General features: G+C 31.8%; 2 protein-coding genes across 7 annotated transcripts; both read right to left on the reverse strand.

Annotated features, from left to right (window-relative positions):
* Nucleotides 1-310: 310 nt before the first annotated feature.
* On the reverse strand, nt 311-16,321 carry LOC111700836 (translation factor GUF1, mitochondrial). Of its 6 annotated transcripts, XR_002765061.1 has the most exons (23): nt 15,363-16,298; nt 15,176-15,228; nt 14,679-14,719; nt 14,220-14,337; nt 13,889-13,928; nt 13,573-13,667; nt 13,146-13,203; nt 12,366-12,468; nt 11,995-12,091; nt 11,584-11,645; nt 10,899-10,970; nt 9,608-9,707; nt 8,336-8,450; nt 7,098-7,203; nt 6,757-6,840; nt 5,258-5,366; nt 4,153-4,254; nt 3,499-3,582; nt 2,855-2,934; nt 1,896-1,986; nt 1,114-1,492; nt 870-918; nt 311-470 (listed from the first exon to the last, which is right to left on the reverse strand). XR_002765061.1 is itself a non-coding variant. In XM_023471891.1 (22 exons), the coding sequence occupies exons 2-22, from the start codon at nt 15,572-15,574 to the stop codon at nt 1,314-1,316; spliced, it is 2,001 nt and encodes a 666-aa protein (XP_023327659.1). In that variant the 5' UTR covers nt 15,575-15,953; nt 16,244-16,321; the 3' UTR covers nt 311-1,313. The 6 variants fall into 6 exon arrangements, 2 of the variants coding, with proteins under 2 accessions (XP_023327659.1, XP_023327660.1); XR_002765059.1 differs by having other exon boundaries at nt 311-918; XR_002765060.1 differs by lacking the exon at nt 870-918 and having other exon boundaries at nt 311-514; nt 978-1,492.
* Nucleotides 16,322-17,287: 966 nt separating this feature from the next.
* LOC111700839 (E3 ubiquitin-protein ligase RNF146-A) lies at nt 17,288-20,443 on the reverse strand. Its single transcript, XM_023471894.1, has 5 exons — nt 20,360-20,443; nt 19,497-19,610; nt 19,120-19,196; nt 18,023-18,938; nt 17,288-17,453 (listed from the first exon to the last, which is right to left on the reverse strand). Exons 1-4 carry the CDS (start codon nt 20,414-20,416, stop codon nt 18,338-18,340), a joined length of 849 nt encoding a protein of 282 aa, XP_023327662.1. The 5' UTR covers nt 20,417-20,443; the 3' UTR covers nt 17,288-17,453; nt 18,023-18,337.
* Nucleotides 20,444-21,302: the final 859 nt, after the last annotated feature.

Consider the following 21,302-nt stretch of genomic DNA (forward strand, 5'->3'; position numbering starts at 1 on the left):
ATACAAATACTTTGATACAATCCCTTTCTATCTATATATCTACCTATTACGCCTCCCTCCCACCCCTCCCCACAATCCTCTCTCTACTTCAGGAAAACGTGGACTATAGAGAAAGTTAGTTACAGTGCCTTTGAAACAAATATTTTGATATAATCCTTTAACACAAATATTTTTGAATCAATCCCTTTAACACAAATATTTTAATACAATCCCTTCAATATAAATATTAATCTTTTTAGCACACATATTTGAATAGCATACCTTTCAAGGGTAGAGAGAAGCATTCAACACATTTTATATGTATCTAACCCTGAAACAATAAACCTGGATGAAATCTGTTCCAGAAATATATTTTAACAGTGTCCTAACCAAACAAAAACGTTTAAAAGATCAGATCATGACAACATTAATTAGAACATAATAAGTAAGCATAATAATGACATTGAATATTGAGGAGTGTATTATGAAGACTTTATAATTCCAAGAAATGGAGAAAAGAACTGTACACTGTGAACTAAAATATGATACCAAGCAGGCGGATACAGGGGTGTGATTTGGACCAATGGCACACCCCTGGAAAATTGCATCCCCTTAAAGCATTGGGCTGGGGGAGGGGGGTTACGGAAAACGGAGAGAAAAATAATTCCTGTATCCACCCCTGGTTTCAAGCTCAAACGCAAAAATCGAAAAAAAGTACTTCTAAAAAATTAAACTAGAATCAAGCACTTTTCAGCATTCGAATATTTATAATCAGGGCTACAAAAACATATAAGAAGGGTTAACAAGGTTAAAAAAAGAACATCGGCCCGGCGACACCTCAAAGTCGTCCAGGTTTGTCTCTCTATTTCCCAAAAAATAAACTCCTGTACACTCTCCTGGCAATACTATGGGTTTTGTTAAATCAAATTTCTTTTCAAACTTTAAATTGTAATTTCAAAAATGATTTTTTTTAAAACCGCTAAGTCCAAAAAAATTACCAGAAGAAAACTCTGCCTGTTTGTATCTTTGTGTCTCATAAACCATTTGACCGATTAACCTCAAATTTTGATTGGGAAACTTGGTAGAACTACGGAAATATTCTTAACTTGGTTTTAAAAAGTTGAGTTGGCTTACTTGAATATAAAAAGTTTAGTTTACAGACAAAGCTAGATTCCCAAGATAGATAACAATATCTTAAGTGTGTTAAGATTGTGAGGATAAACCAAAGCATGTACAATGTACTGCAAATTTAAGTTGTACAATATGTCTGAATTAAAGATAAATAGTAATTTTATAAACCAATAAACTAAACAATACATGTATGAAGAATGCTGCTACCGCTTGTTGGTCAATATATTGACGAAGGTCTCCTTGGCGATCTGAATATTTCCAACCTTCTTCATCTTCCTCTTCCCCTCCGCCTGGTTCTTCAACAGCTTCATCTTCCTGGAGATATCTCCGCCGTAGCACTTCGCCGTCACGTCCTTCCGTAGAGCTTTCACGTCCTCACGGGCTAATAAAAACTTTATTTTAAACAAACTGTTTCAGTATTTTCTTGCGAATTCGACGCACGCCCAATTCACAACGATACCCTTTAAACTTTTTTCTGAAAAACAATAAGGAAGAATATGTTTTTATCTAGAAAGTGGCTAATTCTGACAATTTCTTTTTCGTATCGTTTGCATCAAACTGCATATTACTTATAACTAAGAAACCACAATTGTATAATAATATTTCAGATAGAGGTTAGAAAAAAAAGGATATCTCGCGTAATTTTTCCTCAGACAAAAGGGTTTTAGAGCCACCGTTGTGAGTTGGGCATGAAATTCTTTAAAAGAAGGAAACTTATATCGACAAACAGTTTAAGCATTCCGGATTTCAATTTTTTTTCCCTCGTAAACTTACAAAAATCTTACCAAAAACTTTTGAGCCAACCATTGCTTGAATTGCAATTGCAAACTGTTGTCTTGGTAATTCATCTTTCATCTTTCCGACCAGATACTTGGCCTAAGGGCATCTTTTATTAGAACTGATTAGAATCCGATGTAAGATCAAAGTAAACCAAAATATAAACGCCAAGATCTTGATAAATACTCTTTTTAAATCAAAGCTAGAAACGAGAATGTTGATGTCCAGACCTACGGATAAAAATAAATAAATGTATAAGTAAGCTAATAAGGTAAAACTTAAACTCAAGGCATTGCGACACTTCAAAGTCGATCCGATCTTGGAAACTTGTTGTCTAGTTGTCTAGATCTCTCTGATAAACTTTCGGACGTTTTACATCTTCCGTAGTGGCCTTCCCAAATAGGACTTTTCCAAACGTTCTAGCCGCAGCGCACGGCTCAGATCCTAATTAACTGTAAAAACTATGTTTCAATATTATTTATACTGAACTGAAAACTTTAGAATGATGGATTTTGAGATCAATGCTTGATCCTGTCTTTTTGCTAATCTCTAGACTAATTTAGCCTTTAGATTAATTTGTAGAGATTAGAGAAGCGTTCTTTAACTTTTGAAAAACGGACTCAAAATGACTTCAGTCCTCAAATGTGATAAATAGTTTTTTATTAAGATCACATTAACATAATCAATTTATATTTTTTTAAATCCTCTAAAGCCAGCTTGGGAATAGCTGACTTTAGTTCAATGGGATATTAGTACAATCGATATAGTAAAAGAGAGGATTAAGAAGAAAATCAGAAGTGTGTACATTGGATACACAGATTAACCGATCGGGATTAAGGATATTTAATTTTTAAGTTTTCAGCTCAGGAAATATACGTTACAAAATTAAATTGAAACATAATTGTAATGAATATAAATTAAGAAATAAAAAAAATGTACCAGAGAAAAAATAATTAGATTTAAGTACCTTGGTTTTAATTTTGCTGACGTGCACGATGGAACTGAGCTCACCGATTGGATTTCCATTCAAGTGAATATCCAACTTGACTAAAATAAACAAATTAAAGAACTAAATTTGAATTCGTGAGTTTTTCTTAATTTCCTAAAATTGGAAACAAAATAAACGCTGAAACATTCTTTTTTACCTCTATATTAAATTCTTTATTGTGTAGGTGTGAACACAATAAACAATGAAAAAAATAAGAAGAAAATAATGAGAAATTAAATATTAACGTTATCCTTCCCATCCCTTGCCTTTGATTTAAGTTCTAACCCATTGGATGGATTTTCATTTTACTGATTTTAAGATTGCTCTTCATAAAACTTAAAGAAGAATTAATTGTTGTTGTAATTACAAATTATCCTCCATGTATAGCGTGGCATTTCTTTTGGTTCAGTGTTAACTATAAAGTTCAGAAGGTTACCCTTTAAACCTTTCTCTGATCAAGGTTGGTTGAGTAATCCTTATTTTTCTGGCTGAAAATTTATTATTGTTACTAGAGCAATGAAATGCAGACCGTTTTTAATCGGACACGACGCATTCAGATTGGAGGGCCACTCAAAATTGTGTCTTCAGTCTGTTTAATCTTCAAAAAAATAATAATGCATCACCTAGATCACTAGCCCTGTATCCTGCATCCTCGTAATCCAGGGATGCAAACCCCGAACTCCGACTTTTTAACTCGTCAAAAAAATCTGGATTTTACAGACCAATATGAAAGAATGAATGAATAATGAAAGGAAGGATGAAAGGATGAACGAATGAATGAATGAAAGAAATCATTGTATGTATCCCTATAATTTTCTTATAAGGCGGGGATATAAACTATAAAGGATGAATGAATGTATGAAAGAAATGAATGAATGTATGAAAGAAATTAATGAATGTATGAAAGAAATTAATGAATGTATGAAAGAAATTAATGTATGAATGACTGAATAAAATCATAATCTGTATCCCTGGAGCTTTCTTATTAAGCAGGAATATAAACTGCATATTGAATGAATGCATGAATGTATGATAATTAAATGAATGAATAAACAAATATAGTGTCTGTATCCCTGTAGCTATCTCATTAAGTGGGAAAATATACTGCATATAGAATGAATGCATGAATGCATGATAATTAAATGAATGAATTAACAAATATATTGTCTGTATCCCTTTAGCTATCTCATTAAGTGGGAAAATATACTGCATATAGAATGAATGCATGAATGTTTGATAATTAAATGAATGAATAAACAAATATATTGTCTGTATCCCTGTGGCTATTTCATTAAGCGGGAATATAAACTGCATATTGAGCCTGGTTTGATCTAGGTTCAAGATTGAAATCTGTTCTCCACGTCTGTCATTGCATAATTCTAAAAAACTTCATAGTATAACGGTTTCTGAAAAGCGGAGAGGGCTTAGGATAAGTCTTAATCGAATTTGGTAAAGATTGTGAAAAGAGAAATTTTACGTTTATTCACAATGGTAGATTTGAACCCTTTTTCTGATCATTTCTGATAATTTCTAAAGAAGAAACGCGCAATTCACTTTTGTTTAGAAACTGCAAATGAAAGTAATATTTGTTTTAACAAAAACATTAAGATTTAAGATATCTAATTCAAACTTGAACCAGATAAAACTTTTAAGAATACCGTTGTGAATCAGACATGCCATTCCTTCAATGGAGGGTCACTTGATATAGAGTTAACAGTCCCTTTAAGGGAGGAAAATGCATACAAAGTTATTAACTCTCAATTAAATAAGCAATTTTTTTAACATTGCTTTTAATGTCTAACATTGTGTTGAAATTGTTCAACTTTAGGGACGATTTGAAACTGTATATTTACTGTTTGGGACTTGAGTTCCCAATGTGTTTCAAAATTGTATACAGCATAGAATACTGCTCTTAGAATTCTTTTTAATGTACCTAGAGATACGCATAGGTACTTGATGTAAAAATGACCTCAACACAGTTCTTGGCAGAAATTTATTTTCTATTGCATTTGGATCTTAGTAAAATGTTAGTTAAGAAACAAATGAAATATTTTGATGTCCCATTGGAACATGCATGGAAAGTTCCAGTTTTACCAGAACTTTTAAATACAAGAATGAATAATTTATATGTTGAAGGATTCGATGATTACGTAATAACTGAAATGATAAATATGTTATGTAGTGCGTAAAAATCAATGTTTTCTATTTGTGCATAATTTTGCATATTTTTTCTCTTTTCTTTTGGAAACCTGTATTTTCAAAAAAATTTATTTAAACAAATTTAAACTACACCATTTATATATGTATTTATATCTTTGTGCGTGAATTGATTATTGCAGTGGAATGAACTGATGCACAATAGCGGGAAGGTTAGCTTTGTACCTAGGATGGGGGATAGATATTCTACAGGTGTAATCATGGTAGCATGTACAATAGGCTCTTGGTACTCTTCTACATTCATCCTTTCCAACCAGTTCGCAGGGTTAGAAACCTTAAAATTAGATTAGATTATTAGAAATCTTAAAATTATATAACATTATTAGAAACCTAAATATTAGATTAGATTATACGAAACCTTAATATTATATTAGATTATAAGAAACCTGAATATTATATTGGATTAGATTATTAGAGACCTTAATATTATATTAGATTATTAGAGACTTAAAAATTAGATTCGATTGTTAGAAACCTGAATATTATATTAAATTATTAGAGACCTGAATATTAAATTAGATTATTAGAAACCTTAAATTAGATTAGATTATTAGAAACCTGAATATCATATTAGATAATTAGAAACCTTGAAATTATATTAGATTATTAGAAACCTTAGAAAGCTTAATATCATATTAGATTATTAGAAACATTAATAATATATTAGATTATTAGAAACCTTAGTATTATATTAGATGATGAGAAACCTTAATATTATATTAGATGATTAGAAACCTTAATATAAGATTAGATTAATTTAAACCTTAATATAAGATTAGATTATTAGAAACCTTAAAATTATATTAGATTATTAGAAACCTTAATAATATATTAGATTATTAGAAACCTTAATATAAGATTAGATTATTATAAACCTAAATATTAGATTAGATTATTAGAAACCTTAATATTAGATTAGATTATTAGAAACCTAAATATCATATTAGATTATTAGAAACCTAAATATCATATTAGATTATTAGAAACCTAAATATCATATTAGATTATTAGAAACCTTAATATTATATTAGATTATAAGAAACCTTAATAATAGATTAGATTATTAGAAACAAAAATATTATTTTAGATTATTAGAAACCTAAATAGTAAATATTACATTAGAATATAATAGACCTTAATATTAGATTAGATTATTAGAGACCTTATAATTAGATGCGATTATTAGAAACCTAAATATTAGATTAGAAACCTTGGTATTATATTAGATTATTAGAAAACTGAATATTATAATAGATTAATAGAAACCTTAATATTCGATTAGATGATTATAAACCTAAATATCATATTAGAATATTCGAAACCTTAATATTATATTAGATTATAAGAAACCTTAATATTAGATTAGATTATTAGAAACCTTAATATTATATAAGATTATTCGAAACCTTAATATTAGATTAGATTAGATTAGATTATGAAACCTAAATGTTAGATTAGATTATTAGAAACATTAATATTATTTTGAATATTTAGAGAAGTAGAAAGTGAATAATTGGTTAAAAACAAGACAGCTTACTTTAATTAGACAGCTAATCAGTAATCAGTAATTAATATCTAAGTATATGAAATATGATTTATTTTAATAAATGATATCTCAATACATTTGTGTATTAAAAACATTAAAAAATTAAACAAAATCTTACCGTGATTTCTTTTCCATATTTCTTCTTATTTCCCTCTCCTTTTATAATTAATCTATAAGGAACTGATGGCGCCGTGATAAGAACCTGATTTCAGAAACAATATTTAGAAATTAATACATTTAACAACATTGATTCAGAACCAATTTAAGAATTCTAGATAGGAACCAACTTAAAGGGACTGTAGTCGTAATTTCAAATAATTCACCATTTCTGATTCACAACGAAACCATTAAAAGTTGTATAAAGCAAATTTTAACATAATATAGTTCTGAAATGTTGGAAAATTTAATATTTTCTTTCTAAAAAGCGATCCAAAACGACTAGACCAGCGGTGAACTAACCTCAGCTTCATATTCTTGTTCCAACCTCTGTGAGAAAACCTCCATATGGAGAACACCAAGGAATCCAATCCTCCAACCATAACCCAGAGCAGGACTAGACTCATCACTACAAATATTGTAAATGGAACAATTAAGAACATATCGTCGTTGTTCAATCTTAAAGGGACTGTAAGCGTTATTTCAAGTGACCCTCCGTGCAAAGATGACAATGTCCTATTTACAATGGTACCCTTGAAACCTTTAAATAATTAATAATGTGGAAGATATTTTCGCTTTTCTAGGTTTAAAAGAGATTAATTCAGAAAACTTCTATGTTTTCTTGCCGCAGAAATGCGCAAATTATCGCTGTCAACCCTTTATTTGAGAAATCATAATTAAAAATAATCCGCTTTCAAAATTATAAAAATTAATATCTAATTAATACTTAAAGGGAGTGTTCGCGAAAAATGAAAGGGGGTATAGGTTTAATGCGATAAAAAAGCGCTTTTGATCGCTACTAATCTTACTTCTATCTGTTGCGTCTATAAGGAGAAAATTGTTAAAGACGTCTCATAACGAATAACAAATATACAAATGTGGCGAAAGATAATCGATGACTATAGGTCGTAATATCTGAATGATTTGTTTAAAATTAAATTGATTTTTTTACGGTCTAAGTCGTATGTTGCAATTTTCTCAATTTGTATGGACGCAAAGTTATTCGGTATGAGACGTCTTTAACAATTTTCTCCTTACAGACGCAACAGATAGAAGTAAGATTACTAGCGATCAAAAGCGCTTTTTTATCGCATTAAGCCTAGACCCCCTTTCATTTTTCGCGAACACTCCCTTTAACCAGACAAAACTTTTAAGGGTACTGTTGTAAATCGGGCAAAGCCCTCTTTGTGAGAAGGTTCACTCGAAAATATTATTAAGAAATAAATTTCATGATTTTTTGCATAAATTCGCAAGTAACTAAATTATTGAGATACCACACTTGGAAATTATCAACTTTCAAACTAAAAAACAAGGAATGCTCCTTCATTATGTACAGATAAAGGCAAACGATACCATTGTGAATTAAACTTTTCAATAGAGTTGAATTGAACTAACGTCATCAGATCCTTTTCTTATTCTTTAACTATCATATTCCAAAAAATGTTGGTTCTCGAGGGGTGACTTTTAAATTAAGTAGAGCAATTCTACAGACAAAAAATATTATCAGGGGTTATGTGTTCTTTAATATATTAAGTATTTACCTTAAAGTAACACTATTATCATTAATACAAAGTTTATCAATGGCTGCTCTCAGATCCTTGTATTCCCCAGCATTGAAGGGATAAAACCCAGCAAACAGCATTGGTTTAGCAGCAGCTGAACACCAAACCAAATATTTTTAGAAAGTATTTCCAAACAAAATATTTTAGAAAGATGAGAAATAAGTTATGAGAACTAACAATCAACATTAAAACAGCTTATAAAATACATAAAAGTAAATGATAAAATTATTGAAAAACAATATAACTAAATAAAAAAAATTAGCAAATTATTTGTTGGCTTCTGTTTTCAGGAAGGGAACCCCCGGACGCCATGAGCCTCTACAATGCAGACATCGAGCCTCCCAGATTCGCTAGGCAGACCGAGCCTCCACTATGCAGACAAAGCCTACGCTATGCAGACTGTGACTACGCTATGCAGTAAACAAGCCTCCACCATACAGAACAGCTTTTTTAAATCTTGGTTTTTATGAGAAATGAAAACTTTTAACATTTTTTTTACTAAAGATTAGAGTTGTTTATTGATTGTCATGATTAGAAACATATATGGAGTCATAAAGTGGGTTATAAGATTTATATTAAAACTTTAAACATTTCTTGCACAGAAAGGAAGATATTTGGAGAAATATTTCTGGGTTAAACTTGGTTTGTTTTGTTGCAATCTTTGATTTAATCAATACCTTTTTTTGAAAAATGTTAATATTTAAATAATAAATACAAATTTTTTAGATTTAATTTGAACTTCAAAAAAAGGTATCGCTTAAATCAAAGATTATAAAAGATGAAATGAAATTCAATTCAAATTTTTTTTTTCTAAATATTTTCCTTTTAGTCATAATTAGGCTTATTTATGATAATTAATAAATACTTCTCATCGTTGAGAAGCCTCTCATGCCACTATGTCTAAAAATTTCAAAAAAATCTTTTATTTAAACTTAAAACACAGTTTAAAAAAACCTCCTGTATTACACAGGCACATTTTGATGTGTTGCGCATGCTCATTTCTGCAAAGCGGAGGCTTGGTCTACCTAGCAAATCTGGGAGGCTCGTGTCTGCATAGCGGAGGCTCATGGCGTCAGGGGGTTCCCTCCCTCCGGTTTTTGGCAGTTGCCCTTTTAACTGTCGGCAAACACTCAACTTAAATCAACTGATTTATAAATTTCTGCCATTTGACGGTCGTTTTTAATTCTCTGAATAAGATTTGGCCTCAAATTCAATGTTGCCTGGGTGTTATTATAATTATTATTTGGTTGCCTATTTCTAGAAGCGGGGGAACTGGTTTGCCCTTTAAATGAAAAGTATCTCCTATCACGGCTTCCTTTGTACTCCGCATATTACAGATTATGTACCCGACCTAAACATGGTACTTCGCATATTACAGGTTATGTACCCAACCAAAACAGTGTACTCTGCATATTATAGATTGTGTACCTGACCTAAACATGGTACTCCGCATATTACAGGTTATGTACCCAACCAAAACAGTGTACTCTGCATATTAAAGATTGTGTACCCAACCTAAACATTTTACTCTGGCTATTATAGATTATGAACCCGACCTAAACATTCGCATATTACAGATTATGTACCCAACCTAAACATTGTACTCCGCATATTACGGATTATGTACAGTGAAACCCATAACAACGAATACATCGAAAGAGTTCATCAAATGTTGTATTCTTCACTTTCGGATAATGGAATGTTGCAGATATTTAGTTTCTTAATAAAATGATTATATGGAACTCAATAAAACTGTTCCCGCATATTCATGGCTATTTATTTATTTTCGCAAATACTGAAATTTACGTAATATAGTTAAAAACTCATTGAAAATTTGTCAAGACGACATTTGATAAATTCTTCCGATGTATTCGTTATTAAGGGTTTCACTGTACCAAACCTAATTATTGTACTCCACATATTACAGAGTATGTACTTTAGAAGCTCGTCACTTAAGGTTTGTAACGTTACCTGTCCTGGGTAAATATTTGAATAGTAAGCAGACCTGTCCTGGGTAAATATTTGAATTATAAGCAGACCTGTCCTGGGTAAATACTTTAATAATAAGCAGACCCTTCCTGGTTAACTGTTTGAATAATAAGCAGAATAGTCCTGGATTAATATTTGAATAGTAAGCAGACCTGTCCTGGCTAAATATTTGAATAATAAGCAGACCTGTCCTAGTAAATATTGGAATTATAAGCAGACCTGTCCTGGGTTAAATATTAAAATAGTAAGCAGACCTGTCCTGGGTTAAATATTTGAATAGTAAGCAGACCTGTCCTGGGTAAATATTAAAATAGTAAGCAGACCTGTCCTGGGTAAATATTTGAATAGTAAGCAGACCTGTCCTGGGTAAATAGTAAGCAGACCTGTCCTGGGTAAATATTTGAATTTTAAGCAGACCTGTCCTGGATAAATATTTGAACTATAAGCAGACCTGTCCTGGGTAAATATTTAAATTATAATCAGACCTGTCCTGGGTAAATATTTGAATAATAAGCTGACCTGTCCTGGGTAAATATTTGAATTAAAAGCAGACCTGTCCTGAATAAAGTGCAGTACACTCAACTGTTTCAGGGGTAATTACTCCGACACTCTTTACACTGTACTCCTAGATTGTTATAATTATTATCATTCTTATAATCATCATCATCAGAACCATTACATTTTAATTATTTTAAATATGACAATTTTCATTATTGCAGATACAGAGCGTTCCATATCAGTCACATTGTATTATCTCCAATTAAGTGTTACCGCCGAAATAAGAGCAGAAAAACCAAAGAAGTCTGTTCTCTGTATGTTTATTGTTCTGAGTTATTTAAAAAAAATACAATTAATGTGTATTTTATATGCAAAAAGAGTGTATATTGTATAAGTTAAGATTGCAATATGAAAAGTTTGCTAAAACATAATTTTTACAAAATTAATCAACTGTCAATTTTTAATAGATTCTTTTATTGATTTTTAGCTAAACCATCAGATATTTAACGTTCTACTAGCATGGAAATACAGCTTTGCCTGGAAACTAAACTTTCTCTTTACAACTTGGAATTTATAACAAAGCTAAGAACATTCCCGTGGTTCTACCGAGTTCTCCATTCAAAATTCGAGTCAAATAAGTCATGAGTTATGACAGAACATCCAAAAAATAAACAGATATTATTTCTTTTTATTTATAGATAAGAATACTATTACTATTGTACATTGTGATTCAAACTCACCTTTCCAGTTTTACATGAGACAATATTTGACGCATTGTACACTATGCCACTTTTTACTTGAACTATTCAAACAATTCTTTTCATTTTTAGATTTACAAGTAATTTTAGATATTTAAATATTATCTCAAAGTGTAACTTGAATTGGCGGAATTTTTGTATACATATCTTGATCGCATAAAAACTGATTACTTGCCTCAAACTTGATTTTCTATGCCTTATATCTATGCAGCCTGTATAACGTTAAACATTAAATATTTCAAACTATGAATTCTGATGTAGTCATAAAACTAGAGTTGGAGGCGAGTCATCAGTCCCTTACACCTAAGATGAACAAAATAAATATGAAATAAAAGTAAATAAAATATATGATATGATTGATCGATTAATTAAAATAAAGATTGTTTACTGTTCCTAGATTAATGGCCCCCTTATATCTATCGAACCAGCTGTCGAACAGGAACAGCGCAAGGTCAGCATTGGGGGCAGCAGAGGGTGGGGGTGGTATTAACTAATTAATTCATTATTTAATAATTTTCATAAAATAACTTCCAAGCGTTGTAAATTATTGTAATCTCAGTTTTAATTGAGAAGAAAAAACTTGAAATAAATTAATCAAAATATTACTAAATCATCAATGAAAACAAAAATACAAAATAAATCTAGTAAATCTAGTAAATCTAGTAAATCTAGTAAATCTAGTAAATCTAGTAAATCTAGTAAATCTAGTAAAGTTGAAGATCAAAAATTATCAAAAATGGATTGACGAATAGATAAATGAATTCCTGAACAACTGCGTCTAGAAGCTGTTTAACTCCTGTTCCCAGTTTAGCTGAGATGAGCAGGACTTTGCCAGGATCCAGTTCAAAAAGGGAGTAGAGCTGCTCTCTATACAAAAACAAATCAGGAGTTGAAGGATCTGAGTTTTAAATCTAAATCAAATAGTCGAAATTTAAAATAGCAGAGGTTTACACCATAAGGTTACGTAAATAAAGAGACTGAAAATTGGAGCTTGAAGGGAGTGATCAGTTTTATGAGACGTTTTGGTTAGTTTCTTTTTGAAAAATTTCTCAAAAAAAAACACTTTAAAAAATAAATTTACTCACTAATTCTAACATTATTAATCTTAACCGATCAAAGACAAAATGTCTTTTTTATGAATAAATGACTATTTGGACAGTGCGAAAGGGTTACAATTGTGACAATGTAAATTTGAGATAATATCTCTTAGGAACAGCAAAGTTGGGAGGTTCCCAAAAATTTAGTTTAAATAGAATTTTACTCCAAACTCTAACATTAATATTTGGGTTTAATAATCCAACATGAGAAAAATTGCTTGAAACCTTTTATGAAGTTAATCGTCACAAAAAGTTTTACATCTTTTTTGTATTTTGTAATTTACAATGTTTTATGAATTTTATTGTTTAAAGGGATACCATTTGACAATGAAAAACTTCCAACATGTTTTTGCTGCTCATCGCAAAACACTATGATGTCAGATAAAAGGGGGGTAGGGTGTATCTCCATGGAAATGGGATGTTATTTTAAAAATATTAAATATTCACCTGACTGCATCAGGGTTCGCATTAGGAAGATCTATTTTATTTATTACAGGAATTATTTCTGGACAAAAAAATGAAAAGTCAATTTTACAAAATAGAAGTATTAAAAAATGGTGGCCTTTTTTATTTTCATAAAAAAATTATACTCAAATACATAAAGGGAAGATCTATTTAATTTATTACAGAAATTATTTCTGAACAAAAAAATGAAAAGTCAATTTTACAAAATAATAGTATTAAAAAATGGTGGCATTTTTCATTATTGTAAAAAATTTATACTCAAATACATAAAGGGGAGATCTATTTTATTGATAAGAGGAATTGTTAATGACCAACAAATTTAAGGTGATCAATAAAAAAATCGTGGTCACTTTTTTATCATTAAACGAAAGATTTACTTTTTTTAAAGCACTTATTTTTTTATTCATTCCTAGATTATTAGCGAAGGCTTGGTAAAAATTTGAAACAGTTTGAGCTTGAACTCCTTGGTTAGCGTCTACTAGGAGTAGAACTCCCTGACATGCCCTAAAATACACACATTTTATTTTAGGGGCTTATGTACTCCTCAGATAGTCTACTAAGGGGTTGGACTCCTTGACATGTTCTAACAACTCAGTAAAAAGTATCTTAATTTATAGGGAGTAGTACTCCCTTAATAATATACTCCTAAATCTTTAAGTTCTCAGTTTTTAATCAAATCTAACAAAAAAACATATTTTATTTTAAATTTAAATCTTCGATCTAACCTTAAAGATCGGGTGACTTCATAGCTGAAATCAACATGTCCTAAAAAAAGAAGTTTTTTTCTCAGAAAAATACAGTGGATACACTTACTCTCATAAAATCAAAACCTCCTAAGGATTTAATGATAAACCCAAGGGCAGAATCACTGGAAACTAAAACTCCCTCGGGATTCAATGATAAACCATTGGGCTACGTCCTAGCAATCAAGTTTTTCCTTCCATTTATATTTTCATTTCAAGATTAGAATTAAGATTTCTTTTTTCTTCCTGACTTAAGATAAGTAAAAAAATAAGGGAGGGGGGGGGAGACAATATTTGAAATTTTCTAACCAACCTGGAGTGTCTATAAGGTTAAGAATATATTCCTCTCCTTTAAACTGATACAGAACGGATACAGATTGAGCTTTGACAGTAATCCCTCGTTCCCTTTCCACCTGGAGCTTATCCAGAACCTGGATATTTAATTTAAAACCTATGATATAAAAATATCTCAAAAAAGGCAATTCAACCGTTTAAATAAGTTTCTTCTCACAAATCAAATCAAATAAGATTACAGATTGTAGGGATGGACTAAAACTCCAGTAGTAGATCAGAGGTTTAAGTCCTTTCCATGTCCTGGGTTTTCAGCCCGGACTCCTTCCAAGATTTAAAAGCAAAATTTTTATTTAGTTGTGTTTTGCGAAGTTCCCAGCCACACACGACTACATTTTAGCCCTGCCCTGCATTAGAATACCAATCATTGAAGAACTGCCAAACAAAGTGTCAAGGTTTAAATGAGGGTAATTCTTCTAACCTGTTTATTATTAGCAGAGACGTCAATAGCACCCACAATTTCTAAAAGGCAACACAAATTTTAAGTTTTGGTATTTATTTTTTTATATCAGTTCAGAATAGTCAGGCCTAAAAGGAAGCGAAGAAAATCATGACACTAATATCTAAAACAGGTGACAGGTCTTAGCTAAGAACAAGAGCGGATACATAATTAGGAACAAAAAATCGCGCTGCAGGCGAAAATTTTTTTTGACTTAAAAGACTCAAAGAGTCAAAATTAACGACTAAAGACCAAAAAACTAGATGTTTAACTTTTCAAACATTATAGTTTATTAAGACAGATATTTTTCCAGATTTGCACTAGGGTTTCTTACCCTTAAGCATGCTATTGAGAAGCTATTCTGAAAATAGGAACACAAAAAATTCCAAATTCAGGGGGGTCTACGCCCCTCCCTGAATCTGTCAGGGGGTGGCGAATGTCCCCCCGCCCCCCCTGGCTAAGAACAAAACCGTGTTTGCCTAGAATTCTGTCCGCTAGGGTGGATTTCCCGTGATCCACGTGGGCAACAATACTGTAATTCAATCGATCAATCATGATGACAATCAATCCACTTTTTTCTGGTTCCCACTGTATTACTTGGATATTCAAATATAACCATGTAAAATCAAATAGAAAATTTCTTTATAATTTGAGCTGATGGATTTCCTGAAATTTCTAATTTTCTCTGGTGGAAAGTCCGCAAGATCGACATCTTTAATTGTTCTGATGGTTGACGCATTTTCTGAGAACTGACGTACACCAAGCCTAAGGGTTCGGGATATCGTCACACAAGGAGTGTACACTCGATTGTATAGTTTTAGTATCATAGCATAATTCTGAAAGAATTGGTAACTTTTTTCTGATATGATAAGAGACATTTAGTAAATAATGAATAATTCTGAAGAAATTATTAAAACAAATTAAACAAATTTCCCGTAAACTTAACTTTAAAAAAAAAAGTAGAATCGTTGAATGTTGAATTATGCATGCATAATTGAGATTCACGGATCATTAATGAAAATAAGATTAAGATGAATAATTTGGAAGGTTTTTAAAGTGGGGTTTATAAGCTTTTCTCAAATCAGTGTTAAATGTCCATTCTTTTTAAATGATCCTACTTCTTTATCGATCTTGAAAAATAGGAGCCGGATCCTGCTCATAAATAGACAACTTTTCAAGTTATACAATTTCTATTCCTAAACCCAACAATTTGTTTTTAATTTCTCAAGATTGTTTTTCAGCTGCATTTTAAATAGACTAATAAGTATAATAAATGGCAATGAGATTTTGAAGAAATTATGCATGACGTCACTCATTGGTGTCAAATGAGACACAGTTCCAACTTCCAACCCGTCTTTTAATGTAAGGCGTTAAATAAAGCATGCATAAGAAAAAAAAGCAGAACAAACTGCAGTAATGTCACTCCAAACTTAAGCACTTCATTAATGTGTCACTATTATTAAACATTTAAATGCCACCATTGAAGTAAAATATAGCTGTTCGGAAAATACAGAAATTCTCCATTGCCACCTATTATACTTAATAACCTATTTGAAGCATCCAATGAACCAATGATCAAGTTAGATGTAGTCGAAGATACGAAGTCTGTCACTTAACCCTATCTCTGCTGGGGCACTTGAAAACCAGGATATGCTGGGGGGGGGGGTCAATTTGACCCCCCTCTAAATCCCATGTTTGATGTCCAAATATGACAAATGATACATCATTGGAAAGCTCTTGTGCTCTACTTTTAGAATCTGCAAAAAATTTTGCAAATTTGCAAAAATTGAATTTTTTATCGCAAAATCCAGTTATATAGTAAAATTTTTGCAAAAAAAAATTTGTTCAACAAATGAAAAATTGTACATTTTTGAAAAGCCCTTAGCCATGCCATTTCAAATATGCAAAACTTTTTGCAAAATTTTAAATAACCTGATTTTTAATCAAGAAAATTTTTTTTTCGCAAAACTTGTGCAATTCGTTTCCTTATGTCAAAGGCTTTCCAAAAAGCTAAATTTGATTTAAATCTGACAAGTGGAAGTGGGTCAAAAAAAAGATTTAGTTTGTTACAGGAAATAGCAGTCATTCAGGCACTCAGGCAGTTAGTATTAAAGCTCGGTTTTAGGCCTAAAGGGAGGGCTTTGGGTATGCAGGAAAAGTCAGAAAATTTCAACAGCCTCAGACCAATACTTTTTGAGTTATGTAAAAAAGCAGGAATAGGGTTAAATTAATCCAGTATATTCTTGATGATTCTTTTTCTGACAATGAAAACATAATAGATCCAGTATATAATCTTAATCTGATCAAAAATGTGGAAGAAACCATTGTTTTTTTCTGACTAGAAAAGTATTTATTTACGAGTTTATCCTTTGCTTCTGATAAACAAGGAATACTTAATCAGACACAGCTTTCAAAGGCACCATTGTAATTCGGCCATTGCCATTCTTGCATGGAGGGTCACTTGATATTAGGCTTGCTGTCATTTTAAATGCACACTAAAAAAGACATATCAAGATTTCAATTTCTCCCACTCACATTTCTATTTATCTGAAACATAAGAAAACAATTACCTAGAAAAATCTGCTAAGTAATAAAAAATTTTAACTAAAATTTATTTTCCACTATTATTCTAAAAAGCGGTGTAGTCTACACTGAATGTAAAAAAACTAAAAAATTTTTATGTGACTGCAACTCTACTTGATATTAAATAACATTTTGAATACTGCAGCACATAGAAGGAAAACGGAACCACAAATTCTGACAATTTTTAGGTCAAATTTTTAGACAGAAATATTGTACGTTGGTCACATATATTTTATTAAATTCTGATACTTTACATATAAACGTTTTGTTTCACTCCCTTTTCTGTTAGCAAAAAAAAAGAAATCTGTAAAGAAAAATTCTTCTTTTTAAAAAAAAAAAAATGTACATGATCTAGATAAGGCTCCTTTATGTTCAGGGCGGATCCGCGTCAAACTAAGATGGTTCCTATAAACTTCAATTCTTGCAGACATAATTATCTGAAACTCTTCGAAGTTTATTGGTCGGGCTAACTCTGTAAAGAAAAGAGGTAAATTGGCGAATTTTTAAATTCTAGAAAGTTTTGACCTTCATGAAAAATGAGTTCTAGTCTACCCAAAGAATGGTGAAACTTAGCAAAATGTTTAATCGAAAAACTGGTGAAAATGGAATTTGAGTTTTTTCCAACAATACATTTTGCAGATTTATATTACCAAACGTTGCTCAAATCTTTTAACAAATTGTAAAAACTTCAAAAACAGACTGAGATATAGCTATATAAAAATTGTCAGAATTAATGTATTTACTTTATCTATAAATATTCTTATTCAATTAGCAACAGTATAAATTATTACTTTGTGATGATACATTTAAGAAAAATGTCTAAATTAAATAACATAATATATATATATATATAAAATAAAGATATTATTATAACAGCATGAATATATAGGAATGGTTCTGAAGGATAATTACAGACACAAACATTTAAATAAAAGTAAAATTTCGATTATTTTCGTTTCAACATTACTATTTTAAACAGAACAGTTGGGGGGTGTTCTCAACTAGATTTAATTGCTTTAAAAAAATAATTTTGTGAACAAAATACATTCTTTTTTAATCTAAACTGAGGAGCAAGGAGTTGTTTCACTAATTCCAAGCTGCTCAAGCTCGTTGTTTAATTCTTGTTCTCGAGGATTCAACTCTCTTCTTCCATCCGTTCTTGGTTCTGCTAGTTCTCCTTGGCTACCAATCTCTTCTCTCCGACTAGAAAGTCTATATACGACTTGATCTTCACCATGATCATATTGATCGCTGTAAAACTCCTCATCCGACTCTTCTCCGTTTGGTTCTCGAGAATCAGACAAGTTGGCTCCACTTGTTGCTCTAGTAGAACCAGGAGTAGGGTTGGGTATTCTACTAAAACCAGGATCAGGGTTGGGTGCTCTACTAGAACCAGGAGCAGGGTTGGGTTGCATATTAGAGCTAAAAGTAGGGTTGGGTGTTCTACTTGAGCCAGGATCAGGGTTGGGTTGTATATCAGATCTAGGAGTAGGGTTGGGTGCTCTACTTGAACCTGGAGCAGGGTTGGTTTGCCTATTGGAAGGGCTGGAGCTGGGTTGAGGATCCATGTCTACTCCTATCCTGAGTCCTGCGACGCCTTTCTTTGGTACTGTAGCAATATCTCGCTTTATGCCCCTTCTCCGGCTTGGATCATTTCTCCTGAAAAATTTATCGAATCAGAAATCAAATAACGAAAAGCCACAGTTTACAAAAAAAATATAAAAATCTGATGTGATACCAACAGAGAGCCCATTTTAAACGAAACTTCTTATGCAGATTAAGATTTCCTAGCACTTTCTGAAACCATTTACCATCCCCCCCAGATGTACTAACTTGTTACCTATACTGAAGCATGTGCGTGAAATCAATTATATAAAGGAACCCAGCAATCAGGAGCTCACATCTTTCAGCACCAGACTAAAATACAATATCAATCAATCAAGAACGAACAAACAATCAAGCAATTAAGAATATCAATTAGTTAGATCATACCAATCAATCAACCAATCAATCAACCAATCATTGATAGACCATAATATCAATATAACATGAGAATGAAAAAATCAATGAATCAAATCTATCAACGATTGAATCAAATAATTGATAAACCAATAAACCAATCAAAAAATCTATAAATGAATGGTTTTACGAATGAATCAAACAAGGAATCAATCAAGAAATCACAAAATCAATAAAGAGGTAAATCAATCAATCAACCTTTTGATGATGTTCTATTTCCGAGCTTGTTCTTTGGTCATATTTCCACCAACCGTTCCTTCCCTCGTAGAACCAACAAGTTTCATCTTCTGTCTCTGTATCCTCCTCCCTATCCTAGAGAACAGATTGGGTCATTCATCCTTGTTAGAAGAACTAGGGGAAAGGGGGGGGATAGTGCTTGGGTAGAATTTAATGTAACGTATTAGAAAAGCAATGGGTATGAAAGATACTGAATGGGTTACCTGGTCTAGAAGCTCAGGGTTAAATATATACTGGATACTCCGGATTAAATATATACAGGATGCTCCTGGTTACGGGGTCTAGAAGCTCCGGGTTACCCTAGTCTAGAAGCTCCGGGTTGAATATATACAAGATAGTCCAGTTACCTGGTCTAGAAACTCCGGGTTAATTAATCTAGAAGCTCTAGGTTAAATTTATACTGGATACTCCGGGTTACTTGGTCTAGAAGCTCCGGGTTGAAAATATACTGGATACTCCGGGTTGAAAATATACTGGATACTCCGGGTTGAATATATATTGGATACTCCGGGTTGAAAATATACTGGATACTCCGGGTTGAATATATATTGGTCTAGGAACTCCGGGTTGAAAATATACTAGATACTCCGGGTTGAATATATACAGGATGCTCCAGGTTACCTGGTCTAGAAGCTCTAGGTTGAATATATATTAGTCTAGGAGCTCTGGGTTGAAAATATACTCGATACTCCGGGTTGAATATATATTGGATACTCCAGGTTGAAAATATACTAGATGCTCCGGGTTGAATATATATTGGACACTCCGGGTTGAAAATATACTAGATACTCCGGGTTGAATATATATTGGATACTCCAGGTTACCTGGTCTAGAAGCTCCGGATTGAAAAGATAATCCTGAGGTATTTCCCGTCTACACATTGCACACCGCTTAGACTGAAGAGTTACTCCCTGAAAGTTTATGAAATTAAATCAAATGATCAACATTCGTCAATTTATTAATGTACAAATAAGACTAAAAAATCAACCAATGTATTAAAAAATAAACCAATTTATTCAAAAATTAACCTATTTATTCAAAAATAAACCAATTTATTCAAAAATAAACCAATTTAACCTCCACAAATAGAAAATATTTCAACTATGGCGTAATGCATATCAAACGAAAGCTAGGAACCCAGTAAATACAGTAGCAGCAACAAATCCAGTGACCACTTACGACCTCTAATGACCTAAAAGACCTCCAAAAATGAAAATGTTTTAACTATGGCTTTATGCATATCAATTAAAAGCTAGGAACCCCAGGAATACAATTGCAGCAACGAATCCAGTGTTTGACGTTCTACTGACCTCTAACGACCTCTAATGACTTAAATGACCTCCAAAAATGAAAATGTTCTATGGCTTTATGCATATCTCACGAAAGCTAGGAATCCAGGGAATACAGTAGTAACAACAAATCCTCTGTTTGACCTTCTAATGATCTCTAATGATCTCTAATGACCTCTAATAACCTCCACAAATAGAAAACATTTCAGCCATGGCTTTTAGTTTTATGCATATCAAACGAAAGCTAGGAACCCAGGGAATACAGTAGCAGCAACAAATCCAGTGTTTGACCTTCTAATGACCTCTAACGACCTCTAATGACCTAAATGACCTCCAAAAATGAAATGTTTTAACTATGGCTTTATGCATATCAAAAGAAAGCTAGGAACTCCACCATCCCCTTTATATTTATAAATTTCCCCAGTTTATCAATCTTTACAACTGACCTAATCCTTTATCTTCCAAATCTGTTCCGACA

Source organism: Eurytemora carolleeae, unplaced genomic scaffold (genome assembly GCF_000591075.1).
Source record: "Eurytemora carolleeae unplaced genomic scaffold, Eaff_2.0 scaffold332, whole genome shotgun sequence".
Lineage (NCBI taxonomy): Eukaryota > Metazoa > Arthropoda > Copepoda > Calanoida > Temoridae > Eurytemora > Eurytemora carolleeae.